Source organism: Trichosurus vulpecula, chromosome 7 (genome assembly GCF_011100635.1).
Source record: "Trichosurus vulpecula isolate mTriVul1 chromosome 7, mTriVul1.pri, whole genome shotgun sequence".
NCBI classification, from domain to species: domain Eukaryota; kingdom Metazoa; phylum Chordata; class Mammalia; order Diprotodontia; family Phalangeridae; genus Trichosurus; species Trichosurus vulpecula.
Window position 1 is genome coordinate 58,663,648 of NC_050579.1, and position 22,216 is coordinate 58,685,863.

The 22,216-nt window shown below is 44.1% G+C and overlaps 2 protein-coding genes across 2 annotated transcripts; both read left to right on the plus strand.

Annotated features, from left to right (window-relative positions):
* Positions 1 to 2,244: 2,244 nt before the first annotated feature.
* Positions 2,245 to 3,061, plus strand: LOC118857234 (NADH dehydrogenase [ubiquinone] flavoprotein 2, mitochondrial-like). The gene is given in 2 exon segments (XM_036767902.1): positions 2,245 to 2,407; positions 2,410 to 3,061. Coding segments are annotated over 2 exon segments (747 nt in total). The 3' UTR covers positions 2,994 to 3,061.
* Positions 3,062 to 8,201: 5,140 nt separating this feature from the next.
* On the plus strand, positions 8,202 to 21,492 carry LOC118857197 (oviduct-specific glycoprotein-like). The gene is made up of 11 exons (XM_036767846.1): positions 8,202 to 8,226; positions 9,481 to 9,510; positions 10,070 to 10,274; positions 11,030 to 11,086; positions 12,970 to 13,135; positions 13,716 to 13,840; positions 14,460 to 14,580; positions 14,683 to 14,865; positions 15,479 to 15,595; positions 20,096 to 20,231; positions 21,019 to 21,492. The coding sequence occupies exons 1-11, from the start codon at positions 8,202 to 8,204 to the stop codon at positions 21,447 to 21,449; spliced, it is 1,596 nt and encodes a 531-aa protein (XP_036623741.1). The 3' UTR covers positions 21,450 to 21,492.
* The last annotated feature ends 724 nt before the right edge of the window (positions 21,493 to 22,216 follow it).

Below are 22,216 nucleotides of genomic sequence, written 5' to 3' on the forward strand. Positions count from 1 at the left end.
CAAAGAACTGGAAATTGAGGGGATGCCCATCAACTGGGGTATGGCTGAACAAGTTGTGGTATATGAATGTAATGGAATACTATTGTGCTATAAGAAATGATGAGCAGATGGACTTAAGGAAAACCTGGAAAGACATATGAACTGATGCAGAGTGAAATGAGCAGAACCAGGAGAACATTATACACAGTTACAGACACACTGTGTGATGACTAACTTTGATAGACTTGGCTGTTCTCAGCAATGCAAGGTTCTAGAACAACTCCAAAAGACCCATGATGGAAAATACTTTCCACATCCAAAGAATTATGGTGTCTTAATGCAGATTGAAGGGAACTATTTGCTCTTGTTCCTTCTTTCTCGTTCGTTCTGTTGGTTGTAATTCTTTGCAACATGACTAATGTGAAAATATGTTTAATGTAAATGTATATGTAGAGGCTATGTAGGATTGCATGCTGTCTTGGGGAGGGGGGAGGGGTAAGAAAAAGGAGGGGGCAAAAATTTGGAACTGAAAAGCTAATGGAACTGAACGTTCTGAACTAAAAATAATTTTTTTAAAGGTTAAGATGGAGTCAGTTTTGCACACCATATTTTTAAACATATTTTAAACATATTTGTCTTGTTTTGTATTAATTTTTATCTTTACCCCAAGGAGTTCATGATTTTTCCACCATCACAGACAGCTGATTCAGGAATGACTCCCACATTAGTAATGGTTTGTTTCCTGTTTCTTTAAATCTTAACTAATTTCATTTTCGTTACATCATTTAGTGTTTGTTGGGGCCTTATGCTTTCTCCATCTGACATTAGTAAAGCCTTTGAGGGCAGGGTCTGCTTTTCATTTTCTTTGGATCCCTAATACCTAGCACATAGTAGGCATTGAATGTTTGTTGGTATTGGAATAAAGATGATAAATGCTCTCCCTAGAGGCAGCTAGTTGGCACAGAGGGTAGAGATCTGGATCAAATCAAGCAGACCTGAATTCAAATCCAGTCTCAGACACCTGTGACTTTGTGTGTGATTTGATACTGTGTGACTTTGGGCAAGTCACTTAACTTCTATTGCCTTGGTTTCCTCAACTGTAAAATGGGGATAATGATAGCACCTACCTCGAAGGGTCATTCTGAGGATGAGATGAGATATTTGTAAAGCACTTAGCTTGATACCTGGCACATAGTAGGTGCTATGTAAATGTTAGCTATCAGCTACACATAGGTTTGCAAATTTGCAATGAGTAATGCATATTAAGGATGTTTTGCAAACTAAACTACTCTGCACGGGTAAGGTTAATCAAGAAAAAAACATGGGAGTGAGGTATTTTTTTTCCTGGAATTTTGTTCATCAGTAGAAGTTCCATAAATGCAGAGGGAGATAAAAGAATCAGAAAGCAGATCTTAACACCACTTAGATATATAATTTTGCGAACAGTAAAAGTTTGTAGGCAGTATGGCCCTGAATTTAAGTCCTGTCCCTGAGACACAAACTACGCTAAATTCCAAAAATGGTTGCCAGTCGGCACTGATAGAGGGTGTTTTCTCACCAATCCAATAAAATGAAAGGTCTGTTAAAAAAATCTGACTGCCAATCTTACCACGAGGCACCGGGAGATATGTACCAAGTTTATATAAAACAGTATCCTGATGGATATCAGACTGTATATAAGCAGGGTGTGATACACAACTAAAGCATGAAACAGCTGGTAGGTTTTGTAGTGGTTAAAGTGAAGCATCCAGTAAGTAAAGTAGGAAAATTGGTAAAAGGGCGTGACTTGAGTTCAATTGAAGGCCAAAAGGCTGGGTCTGAATCTGGCCATTGGTAGGTGGGGGAGAGTGGATGAAGTGTGGTGTAAAAGTTGACAGGGATGTAGCTGAAGAAAAGACCCAGTGAGGCTAAATGACTTGCCCAAGGCTGCCTAGGAAAAGGTCAAGCTGGGATTTGAATCTAATCCTTTTGTTTTCACATGCAGCATTAGGTAGGTCACAGTCCATATGCTCTGGTATCTTAGGGCAGAGATTTCTTAACCATCTTTGTCTCATGCCTCCCTTGGCAGTCCAGTGAAGTCTGTGGAACTCCTAAAATAGTGTTTTTAAATGTATAAAGTCAAATATATAGAATTACAAAGAAAACCAGTTATATTTAAATGATGTGGCTTTTTTTTTTGGTTTTCCATCCAAGTTCTCAGACCCGGGTAAAGAACCCCTGCCTTAAAAAATGATGGAGGGGGGAAGCTGGAGAATCTGAGCCGCCATGTTCCTCTCCTTGTCACTCTGGGCGGGGGCTGCCGGTCTCATCTCCCACTGGGGGAGACAAATGAGATGCTTACACAAAACAGCTGTGCAAAGTGGAGCTGGAGGAGCCTTATTTGTGCACAGAGATACTCCTGAAAATAACCCAGATACTCCATTTGATTTCAACCAGAAAACTACAAGAGGATAGAAGCAATTGTAAAGAATTACCCAGAGGTACATAAAGCAGCAGCTGTGCTTCCAGTACTGGACTTAGCCCAAAGGCAGAATGGATGGTTGCCCATATCTGCTATGAACAAGGTTGCTGAAATTTTACAAGTACCTCCAATGAGAGTATATGAAGTAGCAACTTTTTATACAATGTATAATCGAAAGCCAGTTGGAAAGTATCATATTCAAGTCTGCACCACTACACCTTGTATGCTTCGAGATTCTGACAGCATACTGGAGGCCATTCAGAAAAAGCTTGGTATTAAGGTTGGAGAAACTACACCTGACAAGCTTTTCACACTAATAGAAGTGGAATGCTTAGGTGCTTGTGTAAATGCACCAATGGTTCAAATAAATGATAATTACTATGAAGATTTGACGCCCAAGGATGTTGAAGAGATAATTGATGAGCTGAAAGTTGGCAATGTTCCAAAACCTGGACCAAGGAGTGGACGTTTCTCTTGTGAGCCAGCTGGCGGTCTTACATCTTTGACTGAGCCACCCAAAGGATCTGGTTTTAGTGTGCAGTCAGGCCTCTAAGTAATTTGTATGACTTTGTTTAAAAACCCCAAACAAACCTGTTAAAATATTTCTCCATACATTTAAAATAAATTAATCTCGCCATCTAAAAAAAAATGATGGAAACCTCAGGCTCAGCACAGCAAGCCTGTGAAGGTTCCCTCTCAAGGTCAGATTTATCGCTGTTCATCCTACACAAAGTGACCACTAAATTATCTCATTAACCAGCTCGTTGTGTGGCTGTGGATAAGTCACTTCTTTTTAGGACTCAGTTTTCTCTTGTAACATGAAGGGGGTGGATTAAGTAATTTGAGTGAGAACATGATACAGTGCAGAGTCAAAGTACCTGGAAGGACTTCTGACACTACTACCTAACTACCTAACAGTGCAGAGTCAAAGTACCTGGAAGGATTTCTGACACTACTACCTAACTACCTAACTTAGGTTTCTTTGAGTCTCAGTTTCCACATCTGTAAAATGAGTTTGGACCGGATCAATGGGTGTTCTTCCCTTTCCAACTCATGCTCTAAACCTTTCCCAGTTATACTCTTCGATGAGTCTGCATTTTGTTAGTGCTTTACCATTTTCAAAGGCCTCTACAATCTGTTCTTGTCTTCTCATTTTACAGAGGAGAAAACTGAACCATTGAGTTCATCAACTGCTCTTTGGTAATTAAGGAAGTGTTGGAACAACATCCTTAAGGAGACAATGTCTCTGGTTTGTCAGGAATGGAATTTAACTGAATCAACTGATAAACATTCAGTGCCTACTTACTATGTGACAGATTCTGTGCTAAGGGGATGCAAGGAGGAGGCAAAAGACAGTCCTGCCCTCAAGGAATTTGCAGGTAGTCTAAAACATGTACAGACAGGCTACATACAGGCTAAACAGAAAATAGCAGGGAAGGTACTAGAAACCCTGTTGGAGGCCTTAGACCTTGCACTATCTTCATTTTGACACAGGAAGCCAGGATTAGGTGCTTTCTGGCTGTTCTCCCTTCTTACTTGTCTCCCCCACACCTCTAACACACCTGCACATCACACAGTTACACCGGAAAAGCCAAACAATGCACTACATAGATGTATGTATATTCCCCTTCATTCAGCTGTTTGGAAACAATAGGTTTAATCCTTTTTGTTCTAGGTCTTCATGAGCTCTTGGATGTGAACAGGAAGGACATGCCCTTAACTTCCTTGTATATTTGTGACGTTTGGGACTTCTTGTTTATCTCAGTTGGCCTTGACCCTGATCCTGACCCTAGACCAAGTTGAAATAATTTCTCTTGGATGCCTGTGAAGTCGCTGGGCAACCTAAGTCTATGGCAGCTTCCTCACAGATGCTGTAGCTAGAACAACTCCCTCTCCCAGCGAACGGGTGCCCTAGCACCCTGCATGTCAGGTACCTTCACCAGCAGCCAGAACTTAAAGAAAAAAAGCCCCAGTCTCATAAATCAGTCTTTGGGTCTGTCCACTACAGCACTGTCAAAAGCCCTATCTTTGTTGCCGCTAAGGAAATTTTTTTTTGTCTCAAGGAAGCCCTTGATTTTCAGCATAAAGGCTGGTAAGAATGTTTTTGTCTTGTGTTTTGGAAATCTAATTTAAAAAAAATTAAACAAAAGCTTGGGGCAGGAAGTAGCTTCAGTATAGGAAGGAGTGTCAGGAGACAAAACCCAAAGAATAAACCAGCAGGAAAACAAAGCACCTACACGCAAACGTGCAGTGTAAACAAGCAAGATAAACTGGAAGACCTAGCTCCAAGTGGCAAGTTTCACCCCACAGATATTGAGATGAGTGAGACCTGTGATTGGAATGGGGTTCTGAAGAGCAGGAAGGAGAAGAAACCAGCATTTATTAAGTGCCAGGCATTGCGCTAAGTGCTTTACAATATCTCATCTGGTCCTTACAACAACCTGGGAAGTAGGTGCTACTATGATTTCCATTTTACAGTTGAGGAAACTGAGGCAGACTAGTTGACTTGCCCAGAGTCACACAGCTTGTAAGTATCCGAGGCCAAATTTAACTTCCTCACCCTAGTTCCGGTGCTCTATCTACTGCACCATCTAGCTCCTATTACGTTATTCAAAAGAAATCACATAGGTAAAAGATGGGTTAAATTACATCGTATATTAAGAAGGTATACTGGTGAAGGAAATCCAGGAGCCAGAGCGGGAAAGCATGAGGTTCATTTAGGTGAAGATCGTTAGAAGAGATTTTGGACAGAAAGAACTAGATGAATTTGGGAAACATCACACACCTGACGCAAAGGCGTCAGACTATTGTGATGGAGACTTCAGTTCTGTAGGCATAACTGGAGCTCTCTACCAGAAACAGTAGCTCCTTCAAAAGATAAAAGAAGTAACAAGAAGAAATTCTGTGTTGGACCTTATTCTCACCAACTGATGGATGGGGAGGACATGATGGGAATCTATGGAATGAGGGGTGATGTAGCAATGACCACTTCCCCTATGAGCTTGTGGTAGAGGAGAGAAAAACTTAGGTTGTCTGACTTTCCCCCTTGATTTGGTGAAAACAGCAAAAAGACCCTGGCAAAATCATTTGTAGGCAGACTAGTGAGGGTTCTGTTGCTTAAAGAAGAGTTGCAAAGATTTTTTATAAAAATAGCATCAGGAAGGCTAAAGTGAGACATGGGCTTAGATTTGTGATAAATGCTGAGGCAATAAATCCAGACAGGGATTAAGACCAGTGCTTGGCATGGATGGAAAGGCAATAGGATAGATAGAAGGCATTTTTTCCTCTGTTAAGGAAAATGATGTTCAGAGTGAGGAAGAGCAAAAAAGGGGAACCCACAATGGGTACACGAGTAAAGATATGCTGAGTGAGTCCTCAATGAGTTCATTGTTAGGCCCAGAAGCACATCCTAGTATTCTGAGGGAGAATTTGAGAATGTTGTTGGTGATCATTGAAGGCTTGTGGATGATGGAGGAGTTGCTGAAAGATGGAAATGGCAAATATCTCCAATCTGAGATGGGACCAGAAAAGTTATTGCAATAGTCAAAGCAAACAGTGATATAAATGGCTAAAGGATTGTCAAAGGTGGTTCTCAATGGAAGAAATTCAACCTATTCATAGCTATATGGAAAAAATGCTCCAAATCAGTATTAGACAAATGAAGATTAAAGCAATGTTCCACCTTATGCCCATTAAATTGGCAAAATTTAATTTGCCAATTAACCCTCCCCCCAAAAGAAGATAAATGTCGGAGGAGCCTTTGGGAAAATAGGTAAACTGAGGCACTGTTGGTGGAAATGTGAAATAAGCAATTTGAAATATGCCCAAACTAACTAGACTGTGCATATTCCTTGATCTAACCATCATTAATACTATTAGACCTATAACCCAAAAAGATCAAAGAAAGAAGAAAAGGTCTTATACATACAAAAAATTTGTAACGGCTTTTTTCTGTAGTGGCAAAACCATCCTCAACAAAACAAACAAACAAAAAAACAAGCAAACAATCCTAGAAACTAAGGACCTATCAATTAGGGAATGGGCTGAACAAATTATGGCATATGAATGTAATGGGAGACTGTCACATTGTAAAAAAAATGGAGAAAGATAGTTTCAGAAAAACCTGGAAAGACTTGTATGAATTGATACAGAGTGAAGAGAGCATACCTAGGAAAACAATTTATAAGAGAGCAACAGTATGGTAAAAATGAACAATTTTGAAAGACTTTGGAACTCTCATTGAGGCCTTGATCAATCACAACTCCAGAAGACCAATGATGAAGAATGCAACCCACCTCCTAAGACAGAGGCTCACGATGCAGAAAAAGACACATATTTTTGGAAGTGGCCAATGTGGGAATTTGTTTTGCTTGACTATATTTATTTGTTATAAAGTTCTCCTTTCCCCCCCCCACAACCCCTCCAGAGGAAAAGGGAGTAAGGGAGTTAGAGGGAGAAAAAAAATACTTGTTAATTGAAAAAAAAATTTAAAGGTGTTTCATGAGTAAGGGAAATCAAAATGTATTTAATAGAAAGTGTTAGAGGTGGGAAATGTTTTAAAACATGTAGGGATTTCTTCAGAGCTTTTCATTGCTCAGCAGAGAGGTTTTCAAATTTCCCAGTCTTTATGTGTAGTCAAAGCAAGAGGAATGACTATGGTCGGAGTTGGGGGGCAGCAGGGAAGGAAGGAGGGAAAGAGGAAGCTAAGAACCAGGAAGGGGTGGTCGAGTATCAAAAAAGGGTCCTAAGTACCGAGGAGGAGAACTGAAGAGAACTGAGAAAGTCTTTCTAGGCATCTCGGGACCTTGCTTTTAAGATATATATTTGCCAGGGAGGGGAGAGTGAGTAGGGATGAGACCAAGTGCCAGATGCTGCAACTGACTCCCAGTTAATCAATGAATAAGCAATTTATTAAAGGTTTACTATGTACCAGGCACTATGCTGATAATAACAGTGGTTAGCATTTATTTAGCATTGTAAGTTTTGCAAAGCACTTTGCAAATATTATCCTGCGAAAATTAGGTGCTCTTATCATCCACATTTTACAGATAGGGAAATAGAGGTTAAGTAATTTACCTAGGTCACACAGCTAAGAAGTGTCTGGATTTGAACTCTGGTCTTCCTGACTCCAGGCCCGCTACTCTATGCATTGTACCACCTACCTCTCTGCTTCAGCTGCTACCATGAAAATACAAAGAAAGACAAAAACATAGTCTCTCTTCTCAAAGAGTTCATATTCTACCAGGGAGAGAAAGTCTGAGTATGAAAAGAGTGATAGGAAAGGGAGGGTGAGTGCCCGAGATAGTGGCTGTGACCTTGGGCTCATCTCTTAGCTTCCCTAGGCTTTGATTTCCTTATCTGTAAAATGAGGGGTTGGACTAGAACCCACTAAGGTCTCTCCTAATTCTAAAATTTTTGACATGATCTTGGTGGTAGAAGTGGGGGAAGGGTTCAATACCCAGGAGGGGGCAGTTTACAGACCCTGGCAGAAGCTCAAAATGCTGGCAATCTCAGTCCTGTGTTGACGGGACATTTGCTTTAGAACCTGCAGGTGGGCCATGCAGGGTTGCCAGGAGGCTCTGGGGACACTGTGACTCTGGGGCAATGTGTTCCTGCAACAGGTGACAGGGGCCCATGAATCATCAGTGACTGGAACAAGACTCTGCTGGACTTGGGGCTGGCCTGTCCTTTGAAGGTATGCACCCAGTGGCTCATAAATATCAGCTCCACACTTTGGCCTCACAGCTCGAGGGCTCCCAAAATGGCAAGACTGCTGCTCTGGACTGGTGAGTGCATCTAGGTCCCGCTCGGCATCCTCCAGCCCCATTTTCCCACAGAGAGGCTGTCAGGCTCACCTGCCCCTTGGTCTGCCCTGCCAAATGATCTACACCTCAGGAGGGATCCTTAGGAGGCATAGACAATGGAATTGCTACCGGGTATTCTGGAAAGCAGCCCTGTATCTGTGCAAGGCTGTGTGCTTCTCTCTGTGTGCGTATGGGGGAGAGGGGGAGTCGTATTTGTTTTCGCCTATAGGGTTCCTGCTTATGAGACTTTGGGCAAATCCCTTCATCTCCTCAGGACTTGGTTTCTTCACCTACAAAAAGTGAATAGCAACATAGCACTCCTAACCTCCTAGGTGTTTATATTTGGAGGCATAACCGGATAAGGTGCAGGGTTTAATTGGCATTCTTTGCAAACCTTAAAATGCTGTACACCTGCCAGATATTGGTGTTATTTTGTCCAAATAGTCCCAGCAGATCCAGGGGCAACTCTGATTACTCCTCTTATATGTACATGTCTTTGTATTTGGAGTGTGGGCGTATTCAGGTCTGTTTATATGCCAGGTGGGCACATGTATTTATGTATGTATGTGTTCTTTTGTCTGCATTTCTGTTTGCATATAGTTACGTGTGTGGATACAATACCTTAGGTTCATAGTTTTAGAGCTTTAAGGGACCTTAAATGAGATTTGTGTGTGTGTGTGTGTGTGTGTGTGTGTGTGTGTGTGTGTGTGTATCTTTGAAAGTGCTACGGATATGTTATGGGAGCAACTAGGTGGCACAGTGGATAGGGTGCTGGGCTTGGCATTAGGAAGACCTGAGTTCAAATCTGGCCTCAGATACTAGCTGTGTGACCCTGGGCAAGTCACTCAACCCTGTTTGCCTCAGTTTCCTCATCTGTAAAATGGGGTGAAGAAGGAAATGGCAAACTGCCCCAGCATCTTCGCCAAGAAAACCCCAGATAGGGTTACAAGGAGTCGGCTATGACAGAAATGACTGAACAACAATAATGGATATATCAGCTATTATGATAATGATGACGATGGCTATCTGGTCCAAATGAAGTGGCTAGGCCAGAGAGGTGAGGGTCATGCATGTAGGAAGTAACAACCAGATCATCTGCCTCCTTAGATAGCAATGGTGTGTGTGTGTGTGTGTGTGTGTGTGTGTGTGTGTGTGTGTGTGTGTGTGTGTGTGTGTGTGTGTGTGTGTGTGTGTGTGTGTGTGTGTGTAAGTAACATTTCCCTGTTTCTCCTGCAGGTTTGGTTCTCCTGCTTCAGCTCCAGCTAGGTAAGGATATGGCACAAGCTCTCCCCTTCCCACACTATCTCCCCACCTCCCAATTCCCCCTAGGGCTGAGGAGATCCACATACAGACAAGCTCTCTAAACTTCTAATGTCTTTCGGGGAGGGGAGGCATATTTCCTCTCATTTTAATGGAGAAGGCATCCCAGCTTGGGAGGACCTTGGGGGATGAGAAAGCACAGAACATCAACCCCACTAGAGCATCTCATTCTGGACACATCCGACTATACACAAGGAATCCTGGAGAATCCATGGCAACTGGGCCACTCTCAGAAGGCAGAGGGTACAGTGGGAAATACAAAGGATTTGAAGTCAGAGCACCCAGACTCAAATCCTGGTTTTGTCATCCAAGTCCTAATTGTATAGACTAAGTCCTTTCGCCTCTCTTCATTTCCTCAGTTATAAAATGAGATTTCGGGCTAGTTGGCCTCTCTAATCTCTTCCATTTCTAAGAGAGTGTGAGTCAGCCTGAGGATGTGTCTGGCCCACTCTGGGGAAGTCATCCCTTAGCCCTTCCCCTGGTAATGTCTGCTTTTCCATGCCAGGTACAGCCTTCAAACTGATCTGTTACCTCACTAGCTGGGCCCAGTACCGCCCAAGCCCTGCCTTCTTCTTCCCTGAGGACCTGGACCCCTATCTCTGCACCCACGTGGTGTATGCCTTTGCATCCATGAAGAACAACAGGATTATCTCCAGAGAGAAGAATGATGAAGAGACAATGTACCCCCAACTTAGGAGTCTCAAAGAAAGGTCAGACATCCTTCTGCGTGAGGTAGCCGTGGAGTAGTGGGGAAAGGACCAGACTGTTAGTAAGGAGGTTGGGGTTCTAATCCTGGCTCTGTTACCAACTGACAGTGTGACTGTGGGGCAAGTCACTTTTCTATAGACTTTGGTTTCCTCATCTACAGAATGAGAGGATCGGTCTTGATTATCTCTCAAGCTCCCCATTCATTCATTCATTTATTTATCTATTGATTTGTTTTTATTTTTAACATTTTATTCTGAACTTAAGAAATAAAACAAGCATCTTGAGCCCCCTTTGGGTCTAGCATTCTATGATCCTACCCTGCTGTGTTTCAAGAGCTGCCCTGGGAGATGCTGGGGAAGCTGGGTACCTGGCTATTGCAAAGACCAGAACAGAGGCCTGTTTAAAGATTAGATGTGCCCGTCTTGCCTTACTTCTTGTTCTGCCTGGTACTTCCCTTGAGGCTGTCCCCATCCATTGCCTCTATATTCTTCCCTTTCCATGGAAGAGGGAGATTTCCTATTTATCAGTACAGGTGGAAAGAGGGTAAAAGCCAATTTAATTTCAGGAAAGCAGCTGTCTTGGAATTTGCTTGTTTTCTAAGTCTGTCCAGAGGTAAAACAAAAATGACTTGGAGTCAGGAGAACTGGGTTCAAGTTCTAGTTTTGCTGTTCTTTGGCTATATTTCTCTGAGACCCCGTGAGGGTGGATAATTGAGAGCCAACTGTAATTCCCTCTATCTCCTTCTTCTCTATAACAGAAACAAGGAGCTACGTATTCTGCTGTCCATTGGGGGCTGGTACTTCGGCACAAACAGGTGGGAATGTTAAGTCATCATCTCTTTAGGTTGAGGATGGATTGGGATTGGTGAACAGGGTGGCTAGAATGAGGCCAGAGAGCTGGTGGAGCAGGTGCTATGGATGGGTAGAAGGTATGGCCAGTGAGGACTTGGCTATAATCTAGGTCCACTGAGGCTGGGGCTGGGGCTCAGGCTGACTCTATGACTAGGAATATTAAGTCATTCTGTGGCTGTATTCATTCCAAGGAGTCTCCCTCCATAGGCTTTCTGTGATTCCCCTTATGGATAAAAATTCCTATTATTATTATTAGTAATAAAAGAGTGGAGTTAGTGGTTGGAGAGCCACTCTTGGAACCAAAAGACTCAGTACCAAATCTCTTCTCTGACACACACATAAGAGCTGTGTGACCCTGAGCAAGACATTTATCTTAACCTCTTAGTTCCCCAGGCAATTCTCTAAGACTCTAAGTTGCAGAAATTGTGTAGACCTGTATTTCCCTCATTTGGGAGTTCTCTATGAAATCACAAGTCCATTCCATATCTCCTAAGAGAGGCAATAGATACTGCCACCACCCTGGCACAAGCTCTTATCACTTCACACCTGGATTTTTGCAATAGCCTGCTGGTCAGTCTCCCTGCCTCAAATATCTCCAATCCATCCTTTACTTAGTTTTCAAGGCGGATCTTCTCAAAGTGAAGATCTGACTATGTTACCCCTCTTATTCGATACACCCCACTGGCTCCCTGTCACCTCTAGGGTCAACATAAAGTCTTTTGTCTCTCAAAGCCCTTCGTAACCTGATTCCCTAATACCTTTCAAGTCTCCCCCCACCACGTAATCTGATGCAGTGACACCGGCCTCCTGGCTGATTCTTGCGCAAGACTCTCCATTTCCAGAGTCTGGGCATTTTCACTGGCTGTGCCCCATACCTGTGATTCTTTCCCTCATCTCTGCCACCTGACTTCTCTGGCTTTCTTCCAGTCTCAGTTAAAACCTCACTATCTGCACCCAATCCCCTTAATGCTATTGGTTATCTCCAATTCATCATATTTATGTAGATGTGTGTGTATATAATCTGTTTCTGTATGTCTCACTTGTGTACAGCTGTTTGTGTTTTTTCCCCTCATTAGACTGAGATTTTTGGGATCAGGAACTGTTTTTAGCCTGTCTTTGTATGCTCAGTACAGTGCCTGGCACGTAGTAGGTGCTGAATAAATGCTTGTTAACTTGACTAGTGGGTTTGGAATCAGGAGACTTAGCTTTGAGTCTGAGCTATTACTGGCTGTGTAACCTTAGGCGGTCCATCTTTGAACCTCAGTTTCCCTATCTGTAAAATGTAGATCATAATATGAGCACTACTTACTGTCATAAGGAGAGTGCTCTATAAACCTCAGAGGGCCATGAGAATATAAATTATTATTGTTTTCTGGTTGGGAGGCAATCTAGCATAGTGGAGAGTCCTGGTTCTGGAGCCAGAGGGCTGAGTTCCAATGCTGCTCCTGATGCTTACTACCTGTGTGACTTTGGACAAGGTATTTCACTTTCTTGGGTCTAAGTCCTCATCTGTAAAAAGGGAGGGTTGGACTCGATTACCTCCGAGACTTGCTCTAGATCTATGAGTGTTTTTACTTATGGGGTGGGAGCGCAGGACTTTAAAAATATCTTCCCACCAAACAATGGGGCTGGGGCTCAGGCTGGCCCGGAACACTCAGGAAAACAAAACAAAGACAAAACCACTGCTTGTTTTCCAAGTTTCTAGCCTGCCCTTTCCCTCGAGCCCTTGCCCATTTCAGCTGGCACCACAGCTCGGTGCTTCTCTGGAGGTCCCCCCGGGAGACCCCGTGGGACCCAGGGATCCTGTAGGGACGACACCTTCCTGATTCCTGGGTCTTCCCCACAGATTCACCGTGATGCTATCCACATTGGAGAACCGACAAACCTTCATTTCCTCTGTCATAGTCTTCTTGAGGCAGCACGGCTTTGACGGCCTTGACCTTTTCTTCCAGTACCCCACATTTAGGGGCAGCCCCAAAGAGGATCGTGGCCGATTCACCTCCTTGATTCAAGTAAAGTCACTCTTTGGAGACTGGAAGGGAGAGGGAGACTCTGGGACGAGGGGTGGGGCGGGGCCCTGAGGGGAGACTCCTGAGCCAGGGACATCTTTCCCATGCTAGGGGGGATGGGAATGGTGGGATTTCTGGCCACAGATAAAATACTACAAACACCTAAGATGCTTGGGGGAGGAGGTTGCTGCTGGGCTTTCCCTCTGGCCCCTTCACTGCTACTTTCTCCCCACCCTCCTCCATTTGCCTTTCTCTCTGATACTGTCTTCATAACTATTGCCTCTCTCTGCTTTTCTACTTCTCTATTTGCCCCCACCTTCACACACACACACACACACACACACACACACACACACTCTATCTCCTCTCTCTCTCTCTCTCTCTCTCTCTCTCTCTCTCCCCCCCCCCTCCCCGTCTACCTCTCTCCCCTCCTACCCTTTCCTTGTCTCTTTTCTTCTGTCTTGCTTCTTCTTCATTGTCTGTCTCTTCTGCCTTGCTTCTCTCCATGTGTCCCCTTCTCTCTACCTGCCTCCCTTGCCCCACGTCTCTTTACCTTCCTCCCTCTGCCTGCCTCTCTCTCTAGGAACTTCTGTTTGCCTTCCATAATGAGGCCCAGGTCACTGAACAAAGCAGGCTGCTGGTCACTGCAGCTGTGTCTGGTGACTGCAACATCATCAATGATGCCTATGATGTGCCAACCATTGCAAGGTGAGGAAATAGTGACCCTAGCTGGAGTCAGGGTTTAGGAATGACAGGGGAAGGTTGTCACTTGAACCCAGGCAGGCAGAGAAGCTTCCAGCTTGTCTTAGCATGAGGGTGTGTAGAGTTGAGGAGGAAGGGAGATTTGTCATCTACATAACCAAGGCTTTCCCAGTGAGAAGACATGGAGTTCATCTTGAAATTCACCATAATCACCACCGTAATTCAAGTCTTGGGCTGGACCCTACACAAAAAGCATCAGATAGATTTGGTTTCTGCCTTCTGGCAGCATACAATCCAAGATTTATACTCTGGCACAAATGGATGATGGACCAAAAATGTAAAATTAAAAAAAAATTGGGTGCTTATACTGGTTACCCAACAATAATGGGAGAGATATGGGAGCTCTATAGGCAGGCTGCCATTGGTCCAGGAGGACATCATGGAGGAAGGAGAAGTTTTAGACTGCTGGAATGATGGAGAGAGAAAATATGGCAGATACCTCAGGGCTATAGCATGGATTAGGAGAAAGCAGCAAAGGCAGAAATCAAAGGAACAACTTTGGGCTAAGAAATTCTGCCTTCTTTTAAATGGGACCTTCATATTCTTATATAACTTTCCTTTCCAGGCTTCTGGACTATATCAGTGTCTTGACTTATGATTTCCATGGAAGTTGGGAAGTGGTCACTGGACACAACAGCCCCCTGTATGGAATGAATGAGAGGAATAAAGTAGACTACTTAAATTGTGTAAGAAGGTGGATGTGGGCTGGTTCCCACTTCTATGATGAAGGGAATGGGTGGCGCCTCCACTAACAAAGAGTGGGTGGGAATCTATTCTAACCTCTGCAGGAAGTTGCCATGAAGATTTGGAAGAAGAAGGGAACTCCCCCAGAGAAACTCATGATGGGGTTTCCTGCCTACGGACGTACCTTTGACATCCTGAGCTCCAACCACGGACTAGGGGCTCCTGCTTTTGGGCCATCGTCCCCTGGGAATTACACCCAGGAATCTGGGTTTTTGGCTTACTATGAGGTATTTGGGGTAAACCTTCCATAGAGGGCAAGGGATACCTTTGGGAGAGTCCTACATGCTGGGCATTTCTGTTTAGTTGGAGTGTGTGTGCCCAGGGAAGGTGATGGAGGCTAAGGTGATGGAGGTCTGAGACCTTGGGAATGCTGGGGATAATCCCAATGTGTATATGTTGGGGGTAGGAGTAGGGATGATGTATTCTGCCCTGTGATCAGGGGGACGAGGGGAGGAAATAGAAATAGGTGCTTCTAAATCCATCCTTTCTTATCTCACAGAGTGTAGAGATAATCAGAAAAGATAGACTTTGTAAACCTTAAAATACTATATAAGTGGGAGCTATGGTTATCACTGTTGGCTAACTACCTGGTTAATCTCTGCCTTCTGGGGAGCATGTGTAGTCCTAAAGTCCTTCCCTCTTCTTCCTCCCCTCTACCTCAAAACACATGCCCTTGGTGAGTGTCCTTCCCTCCACCACACTCCTGCCACATATAACCAGCTAGTCGTCACCTCTCAGGGAGGGTAGGTGGCCCTATAGGCCTTCTCTTCCTCTGCACCCATCACCTCTGCCCATATCTTTCATTCACACACCCTACTTTTATCTGTGCTCTGCTGACAGATCTGTACCTTCCTCAAGGGAGCCACAGTAAAATGGATTACGGAGCAAAAAGTCTCCTATGCCTACAAGAAGAATGATTGGGTTGGCTACGATGATATCTACAGCTTTGTTTACAAAGTAAGGACCTGACTCTTCTTTCTTCTCAAGTTTCCATGGGGCTCCAACTCTTGGTGACACATAACTGGGCCCAATGTGTTCCATATTTCCACTTCCACTTAAAATTGATTCCAGGAGTGGTATGTGTGTGTGTGTGTGTGTGTGTGTGTGTGTGTGTGTGTATGTGTGTGCACTCATGCATGCATAATGTATGCATGCATGAGTTGGAGTATTACAGTTTTTTGGGAAGTAGGCAGCTGTTTTTGTCATGGGATTTGATGTGGGTGTACCAGGAAAGCCCCTACTCTCACTTTTTGACATAATACTGATGTCTAACCTTCTCCCCTCCCCTCAATTCAAGTTTCATTCCTTTGGGTTAAGGTAATTGGCAAAAGGCATTGTAAGTACCTGTGGCATAGTACATAAAGCCATTATTAGTCATGTGCACCTTAGCATGAATTGATGGATCTGATCCTTTCCCAAAGTTAGATAGGTGGGAGAGCAGGTTTGACAGCGTGAGGAAACAGAGAAAGAGGTCAGAACACAGGGCACTAACCAACTGTGGAGCCCTGGCAGCTAGGAGGCCGCCTGCTGGGAAGTGAAGGAAGACAGTACCTAATACTTGAAGCTGGGAAGGCATGAAAGATAAGCTTTTCAGACTTCATGCTTTCACACAAGCCTGGCTTTAGGCTAAGAATGCTCTAAGAAAAAGGATTGTCTCCTTCCTCTAGCTCCAATGAACATTTTTTCACTGTGGCCATCCATCCAGCACTCTTTGCACACTGGGATGAGTGATGGGCTGGCGTCATGATGAACATAGCACTCTTCAGAATAATGGAAGAGTCTTTGTTCAGTGATGCACGGATGCTGTAAGCTGGCCTGCGCAGTCATTCAGACTTTGGTCTTTATGGATTGCCACTTATCTTCCTCCAGTCTCTAGCCTCTTCTTCTGTCTTCCATCTCAGCCCAGATACACCAATGTCTTTCCCTGCAACAAAGGGAAGTGAATAGTGTGCTTGTAGCTAAGCAGGCAGAGGGCCAGGATCAAAGTCTAAGAGGGAGGCACACAAATGGCGCGTGTTCAAGAAATAATGAGCACACTCGTATGTCTGGAGCAGAGGGCTGGTGTAGGGAAGTAAGATTTGAATGAAGGCTGGGGCTGTTATGGAGGGTTAAATGCCTGGAATCCAGCTTTACCCTCTGGGCAGTGGGGGTGTCATGAAAGGTTTTTGAGCACTGGCTCTCCCACCTACCTAACCCTGGCAGAAGATCAGATCTGCTAATTCATGCTAAGGCAGCTAAATACTGATGATTAAAACATGTACTTAACCCAAATCTGGCAGTCCCCCTTAAATGCCTTTCCCTCATCGTGTTGTACGGATCCTGTATTATAGAAAGCTATGCCAGCTGAGTTTGAAGCCGAGGACCCAAGGACACATACACCCCAGGTCAGCTGCATGCCACAGTGAGTCACTGGAGTGGATCTTGTAAAGAACTGTCAGATTAAACTTCTTTTTAAAAAATATTTTTTGGAGGGAGGAAGGGCAATTGGGGTTAAGTGACTTGCCTAAGGTCACACAGCTAGTAAGTGTATCAAGTGTCTGAGGCTGGATTTGAACTCAGGTCCTCCTGACTCCAGGGCCGGTGCTCTACTCACTGTGCCACCTAGCTGCCCCCCCTTCCCCCTTCTTAAAACATCTTTTGCACACCTTTTTCCCCTTGCTGCTAACAATAATTATAGCTACTATTTAGATAAAACTTATAAGGTTTGCAAAGTACTTTACACATCTTATCTCATTTAGTCCTCACAACCACCCCATGGGATACGTGCTGTTTATTGTTCCCACTTGACAGATGAGAAAACTGAGGGCAGAGAGATGTTAAGTGTCAGATGAGATGTTAAGATTCAGGGTCTCACAGCAAGGATGTATCTGAATCAAGATTTGAACTCAGGTCTTCCTTACTCTAGCTCCAACATTCTATCCCCTCTGCCACCTAGCTTATTCCTGACTGTCTTTAGGATCAGGTCTAAAGTCTTAAACTTTGGTAGTTTCTACGAAGCTGAAAAGGCTTAAAATATAATCCTGGAAACAGACCGTTGTTGAGTCTGCTTGTAATTACAACCGAAATAATTACCCAGAGGCTTTTCCCTGGCAGGTTGGACCCTAGACTATATGTGTTTTATGGTTATCCATGAAACTAAGAAAGGTACAAGCTGGCCCTCAGTCCTATGAATCTCCTCCTCCTCTTCTCCTTTTCTTTCTCCTTCTCTTTCTCCTCCTCCTTCTCCTTCTGATTCTTCATTTTCTCCTTCTTTTCCTCCTCCTCTTCCTTCTTCTAATTCTTAATCTCCTTCTCCTCTTTCTCCTCCTCCTCCTCCTGCTCCTGCTCCTCCTCCTCTTGCTCCTCCTGCTCCTGCTCCTCCTCCTCTTGCTCCTCCTTCCTAAGAATTATGTAGAAATTTTTCTTTAGGTACTGTACATATGAGACCTTTGACTAATGACAAGATCCCACCACCCTGTACTATTTATTGATCTTTTTTTTTTTTTTTTTTACCAAAAAAGCTGATTTAGTACAGCAATGCACAGCTGTAGAGGCTTTCATTCAACAAGAAATCCTTTATGCCTATGGCAAGATTAAAAGAATCCTTAATGAATGCAACAATAGAGCTAGAATTCAATTCAGTGGCCCTCTTATTATTAAAGTTAAGTGAAGCAGAAATTGAGGTGATGCAAGTCTGCCAAGAGTGTTTGCCGCTATCACCAACCGATCCATCAACAATAATTTACGAAGTGCCTACTATGTGCCAAGCACTGTGCTAGGTTCTAGGGACACAAACACAAAGAATGAAATAATCCCCACTGAAGAGGTTTTACACAAGGTCCAAATGGAAGAGGATTTTTCTCTAGAGGGTGATGGATGATGTACTCCAGATGTTCCCATCTGTGGACAAGATTGTTTTGATTGCATCAAGCCTCAGGAAATTACAGGGTGCCTTCTGCAAGATTCAAGAATGCTCCAATGAAATCAGCCTAGTTATTTGTTCAGGATAAACTAGAGAAAAATGCCCCTCCTTTGGACTGTGACATGTAGTTGGCTGGCCTTTCCATCGGTTCATCCATTGGTGCTTATCTCTGGGGTGGGCTGGTGTCAGTGTATGTGAACAGTGACTTGGGTCAGGAATGAACTAGGAAGAAGAGGCTGGGATGAATTTGGAGATTGGCGCAGTGCAATTTAGTAACAACCAGTTTCTCCCTGTTGCAAAGGCCTATCTATTTTGAGGGAGGAGATGAGGATTCACAAGCTGGTTGACAAGAAGAATGATGTTACTATTAAAAGAAGGGAGATGGAAATCTGAAGCTGGTTTCAGATACATTGAGTTTTAGGTGGGGCATTTGGGTGGAAATATCAAGGAGGCACCTGCAAGTAGGGGACTGCAATCCAGAAGAGAGTTGAGGACAGAGGACAATTTGGGAATTATCTCCATGGAGGTCATAGCTGAAGCTATGAAGAGAGGGAGAAAATATAGAGTGAGAAGAGCAAACAGTTTTTCAGAGACGAAAGTTTCCTAGTGTTAGAAGGGACCTTGGTGATCCCAGAATCACGGAATCATAGATGGAGAACTGGACCAGACCTCAGAGGGCATCTAGTTCAACCCTCTCATTATATAGAGCAGGAAATGGATGCCTATAAAGGTTAAATGACTTATCCAAGATAATATAAATAGTGACTGGTGGAACTGGGATTCAAACCTAGTTTGACTCCAAATCCAGTGAGGATTTTTTTTCCCCATTATGTCATCCTATGCCAAAATAACTTGCCAACCAGGGAAGTGAAGCCCAGAGAGGTTAACTTGTCCAAATCCCACCACTAATTAATTCTAGAATCAGGAATAGAACTTGGGCAGTTCTTCTGACTCTAATCTGGTATTTTATTCTGTGCTGGACCTGTAATTTCATGGATATGACAAGTTCCCAGTGAGGAAAGCCCTCTACCAAAACATAGAGGTATCCTTGTGTCTTAGAGAGTAATGTGATTTATTCAGGGTCACGCAACCAATATGTGGGACTTGAACCTGAGTCTTCTTGACTTAGAGTCTAGCTCTCTATCTGTTATGCCCTCTTGGCTTTCACTCGAGTATTTAAGAAAAATACATGGAGCCCGTGAGGGACATGGGAAAGAGGGCTGTGTGAGTGTGTGTGTGAGTGCAGAATATTTTATAAAGTAATCCTCAGAAGAGTGAGACAGGGAAAGGATATTTTGACTTATCCTTACCCCGTAGGAGTGGGAGAGGACTGATTTTCATAAGTATCGCACTTGCCTTCAAGGTCATGGTCACTCTTTCATCATGCTTCAAGGGGAGAAGTGGGCTCCCTGACTGCTCTCTTACTCTTCTCAGGGGCTGGTTGTCTCCCCAAAAGGTCAGAAACTGTATCTCCTTCTTCCTTTTTCTCTCTCACAGCACCAAAACTGGATGGTAATCAGAACACTAAGCTGACTAATGGTCACTTACTTTCACAGGTGTGGTTCATAAAGGATGAAAACTATGGGGGAGCCATGGTGTGGTCCTTGGATTTGGATGATTTCACTGGCTCATTTTGTGGGCAGGGGCCCTTTCCCCTTGTGAACACATTGAAGGATACCCTCTTTGACAGCAGTAAGTCAAATGTCATCTAGCTGCAAGGGAACCTGGGCCAGGGTGGGCCATTCCTGTTCAGGCTCTAACGCTCAGGAACCCCAGGCCTGTTGACCTGAATCTTGCAGCAGACATGCTATGGGACCTGCATTTGCTCTGATGTGTTTGGCTGGGGCTGGGGGGGAGGAGGGGTGTTTGGGGGGGGGACTAGGAGGTGTGAGATGGTGATCAAAGTGGACAAAAGCTTGGAGATCAATCACCTCATTTTATAGATAAGGAGGCTGAGACCCAGAGGGGTGAAGCACTTGCCTAATCTCATAGGGTTAGTGGAGGGCTAGGACTAGAATCTAGGCCTTCTGGATCTCAGACTACAACATTTTCCACTCTGATCTGAGGCCTCATTTGTCTAGTGCTCTGCCCAGCATGAGTACTCAGGAGGTATCTATTCTGGGCTCAGGGGTTTCTCCTTTGGGAATGCTTTGAGTAAGGGCCCAATTTACTCATGAAGAAAAAAAGAACCTTGTTGAGGGCATGGTCAGAATGACCTTAGCTATGGGTTAAGCACAAAGGATGGAAGTGCAGCTGGACAGTTGGGAGCTTTTAAAAGTGGGATGATGCCTTCTGAGTCATTCAGAGCTCAGTTAGAGGTGTTTTTAAATGCCCCTCAGAGGGAAGATAAGGACTGGGAATGAAAAGGCAGAGTCCTTAAAGGCTAAGAAATACAATCGTAAGTTGGCTTGGTGAGAGCTTTGGGAAGGGGAACAGTCGGAAATGGGATTCCAACCAATTCTTTATGCCCTTATTCTAGAGTCCACCTTAACTCTTCCAACTCCACTGAACTCCCAGACTCCTCCTGATGCTTCCACTTCGACCCCTGGAGGGATGACTTCTCTTCAGCAAAAAATTCAGGCACCAGTTAATATCACCTCCTCCACTTTGGAGAAGGACCCAAATCCCACCTTTGGTTCCAATAGTTCCAACAGTCACAGGGAGAACCTCTTTATTCCCCAGTTGCTGGAGAAGACTTCCTCAGCTCTTGCAAATACTGCCATTCCACCTGTTGATAGCAGCCCTCCCCAGACCACCCCCACCTTAGAAGCAAATACCCAGGCTCCTGACAACCCCACCACTCTCCCTGTCAATGACAGTAGCTCCCCTGCTGGCTCCACTGTCCCCTCTAACAATTTCCCCACCTTCACACCATCACCCCGAGCTACAAACCAGAATACTTCTCTATAAATGAAGAAGAGAAAGCCTTGGTACCTGGAAAGAAAGAGAAACCCTCGGCCTGACTGGAGCTGCATGTGCTTGACAAGTCTCCCTTGTTGGAGCAGAGACATGAAGTACCTGAACCCATCCTTTTTTTTTTAACCAATAAAGCATCCCCCCTCTGTCACCCTATTATCACAACATAATAAAAGCAACATTTATACAGTGCTGTCATGAGGGAAATTTTACAAAAGGGTAAACTGAGGCAATTCTTTAAGCAAAAAGACATTTATTAACAGGGGCATGCGGCCTGTCGATAAGGTACATCAATGGCTTACCTCCATTTATGTCAAAGACCCTGAGCCAAAGGACAGTTCTTTTATGGATTTGGTGGGGTATAGAACAAAGAACAGAGCAGGGGGGGCGACATCATGAAATTGGGTTACAGCATGATTGGTTACAAAGATAAAGCAAAGGCAACAAGGTGATTAGTTGGAAGTTTAAAAATGGGGCTCGCACGCCCCCTACCCCCAATTCTTCTCTCATGAGAGTAAGAAGTGCTCATTATTTCAGTTCAGCTGCAAGGTTGAGAGACAATGGACCAGATCCTTCCAGACAACAAAGCAGACTTCCTTGAAGTATAGCTTGGTGTCCTCCCTCCCTTGTGTTTACACACATCCTCCCAAGTCCGTTAAACTTCTTGAGACAAGACTAGATTGGTAATTAGAGGGAGATGTGAATTTTTAAATGTAACCCATCACAGGCCAGCCGAATCTCTGAACTAGGTTCAGAGACAA

Bases quoted from the DNA above. Each gene is read 5' to 3' on its own strand.
- LOC118857197 (XM_036767846.1), top strand. From the start codon at position 8,202: ATGGCAAGACTGCTGCTCTGGACTG. The intron at 9,511-10,069 runs GTAAGGATATGG...TTTCCATGCCAG, and splicing joins CCTGCTTCAGCTCCAGCTAG to GTACAGCCTTCAAACTGATC. The intron at 11,087-12,969 runs GTGGGAATGTTA...TCTTCCCCACAG, and splicing joins TGGTACTTCGGCACAAACAG to ATTCACCGTGATGCTATCCA.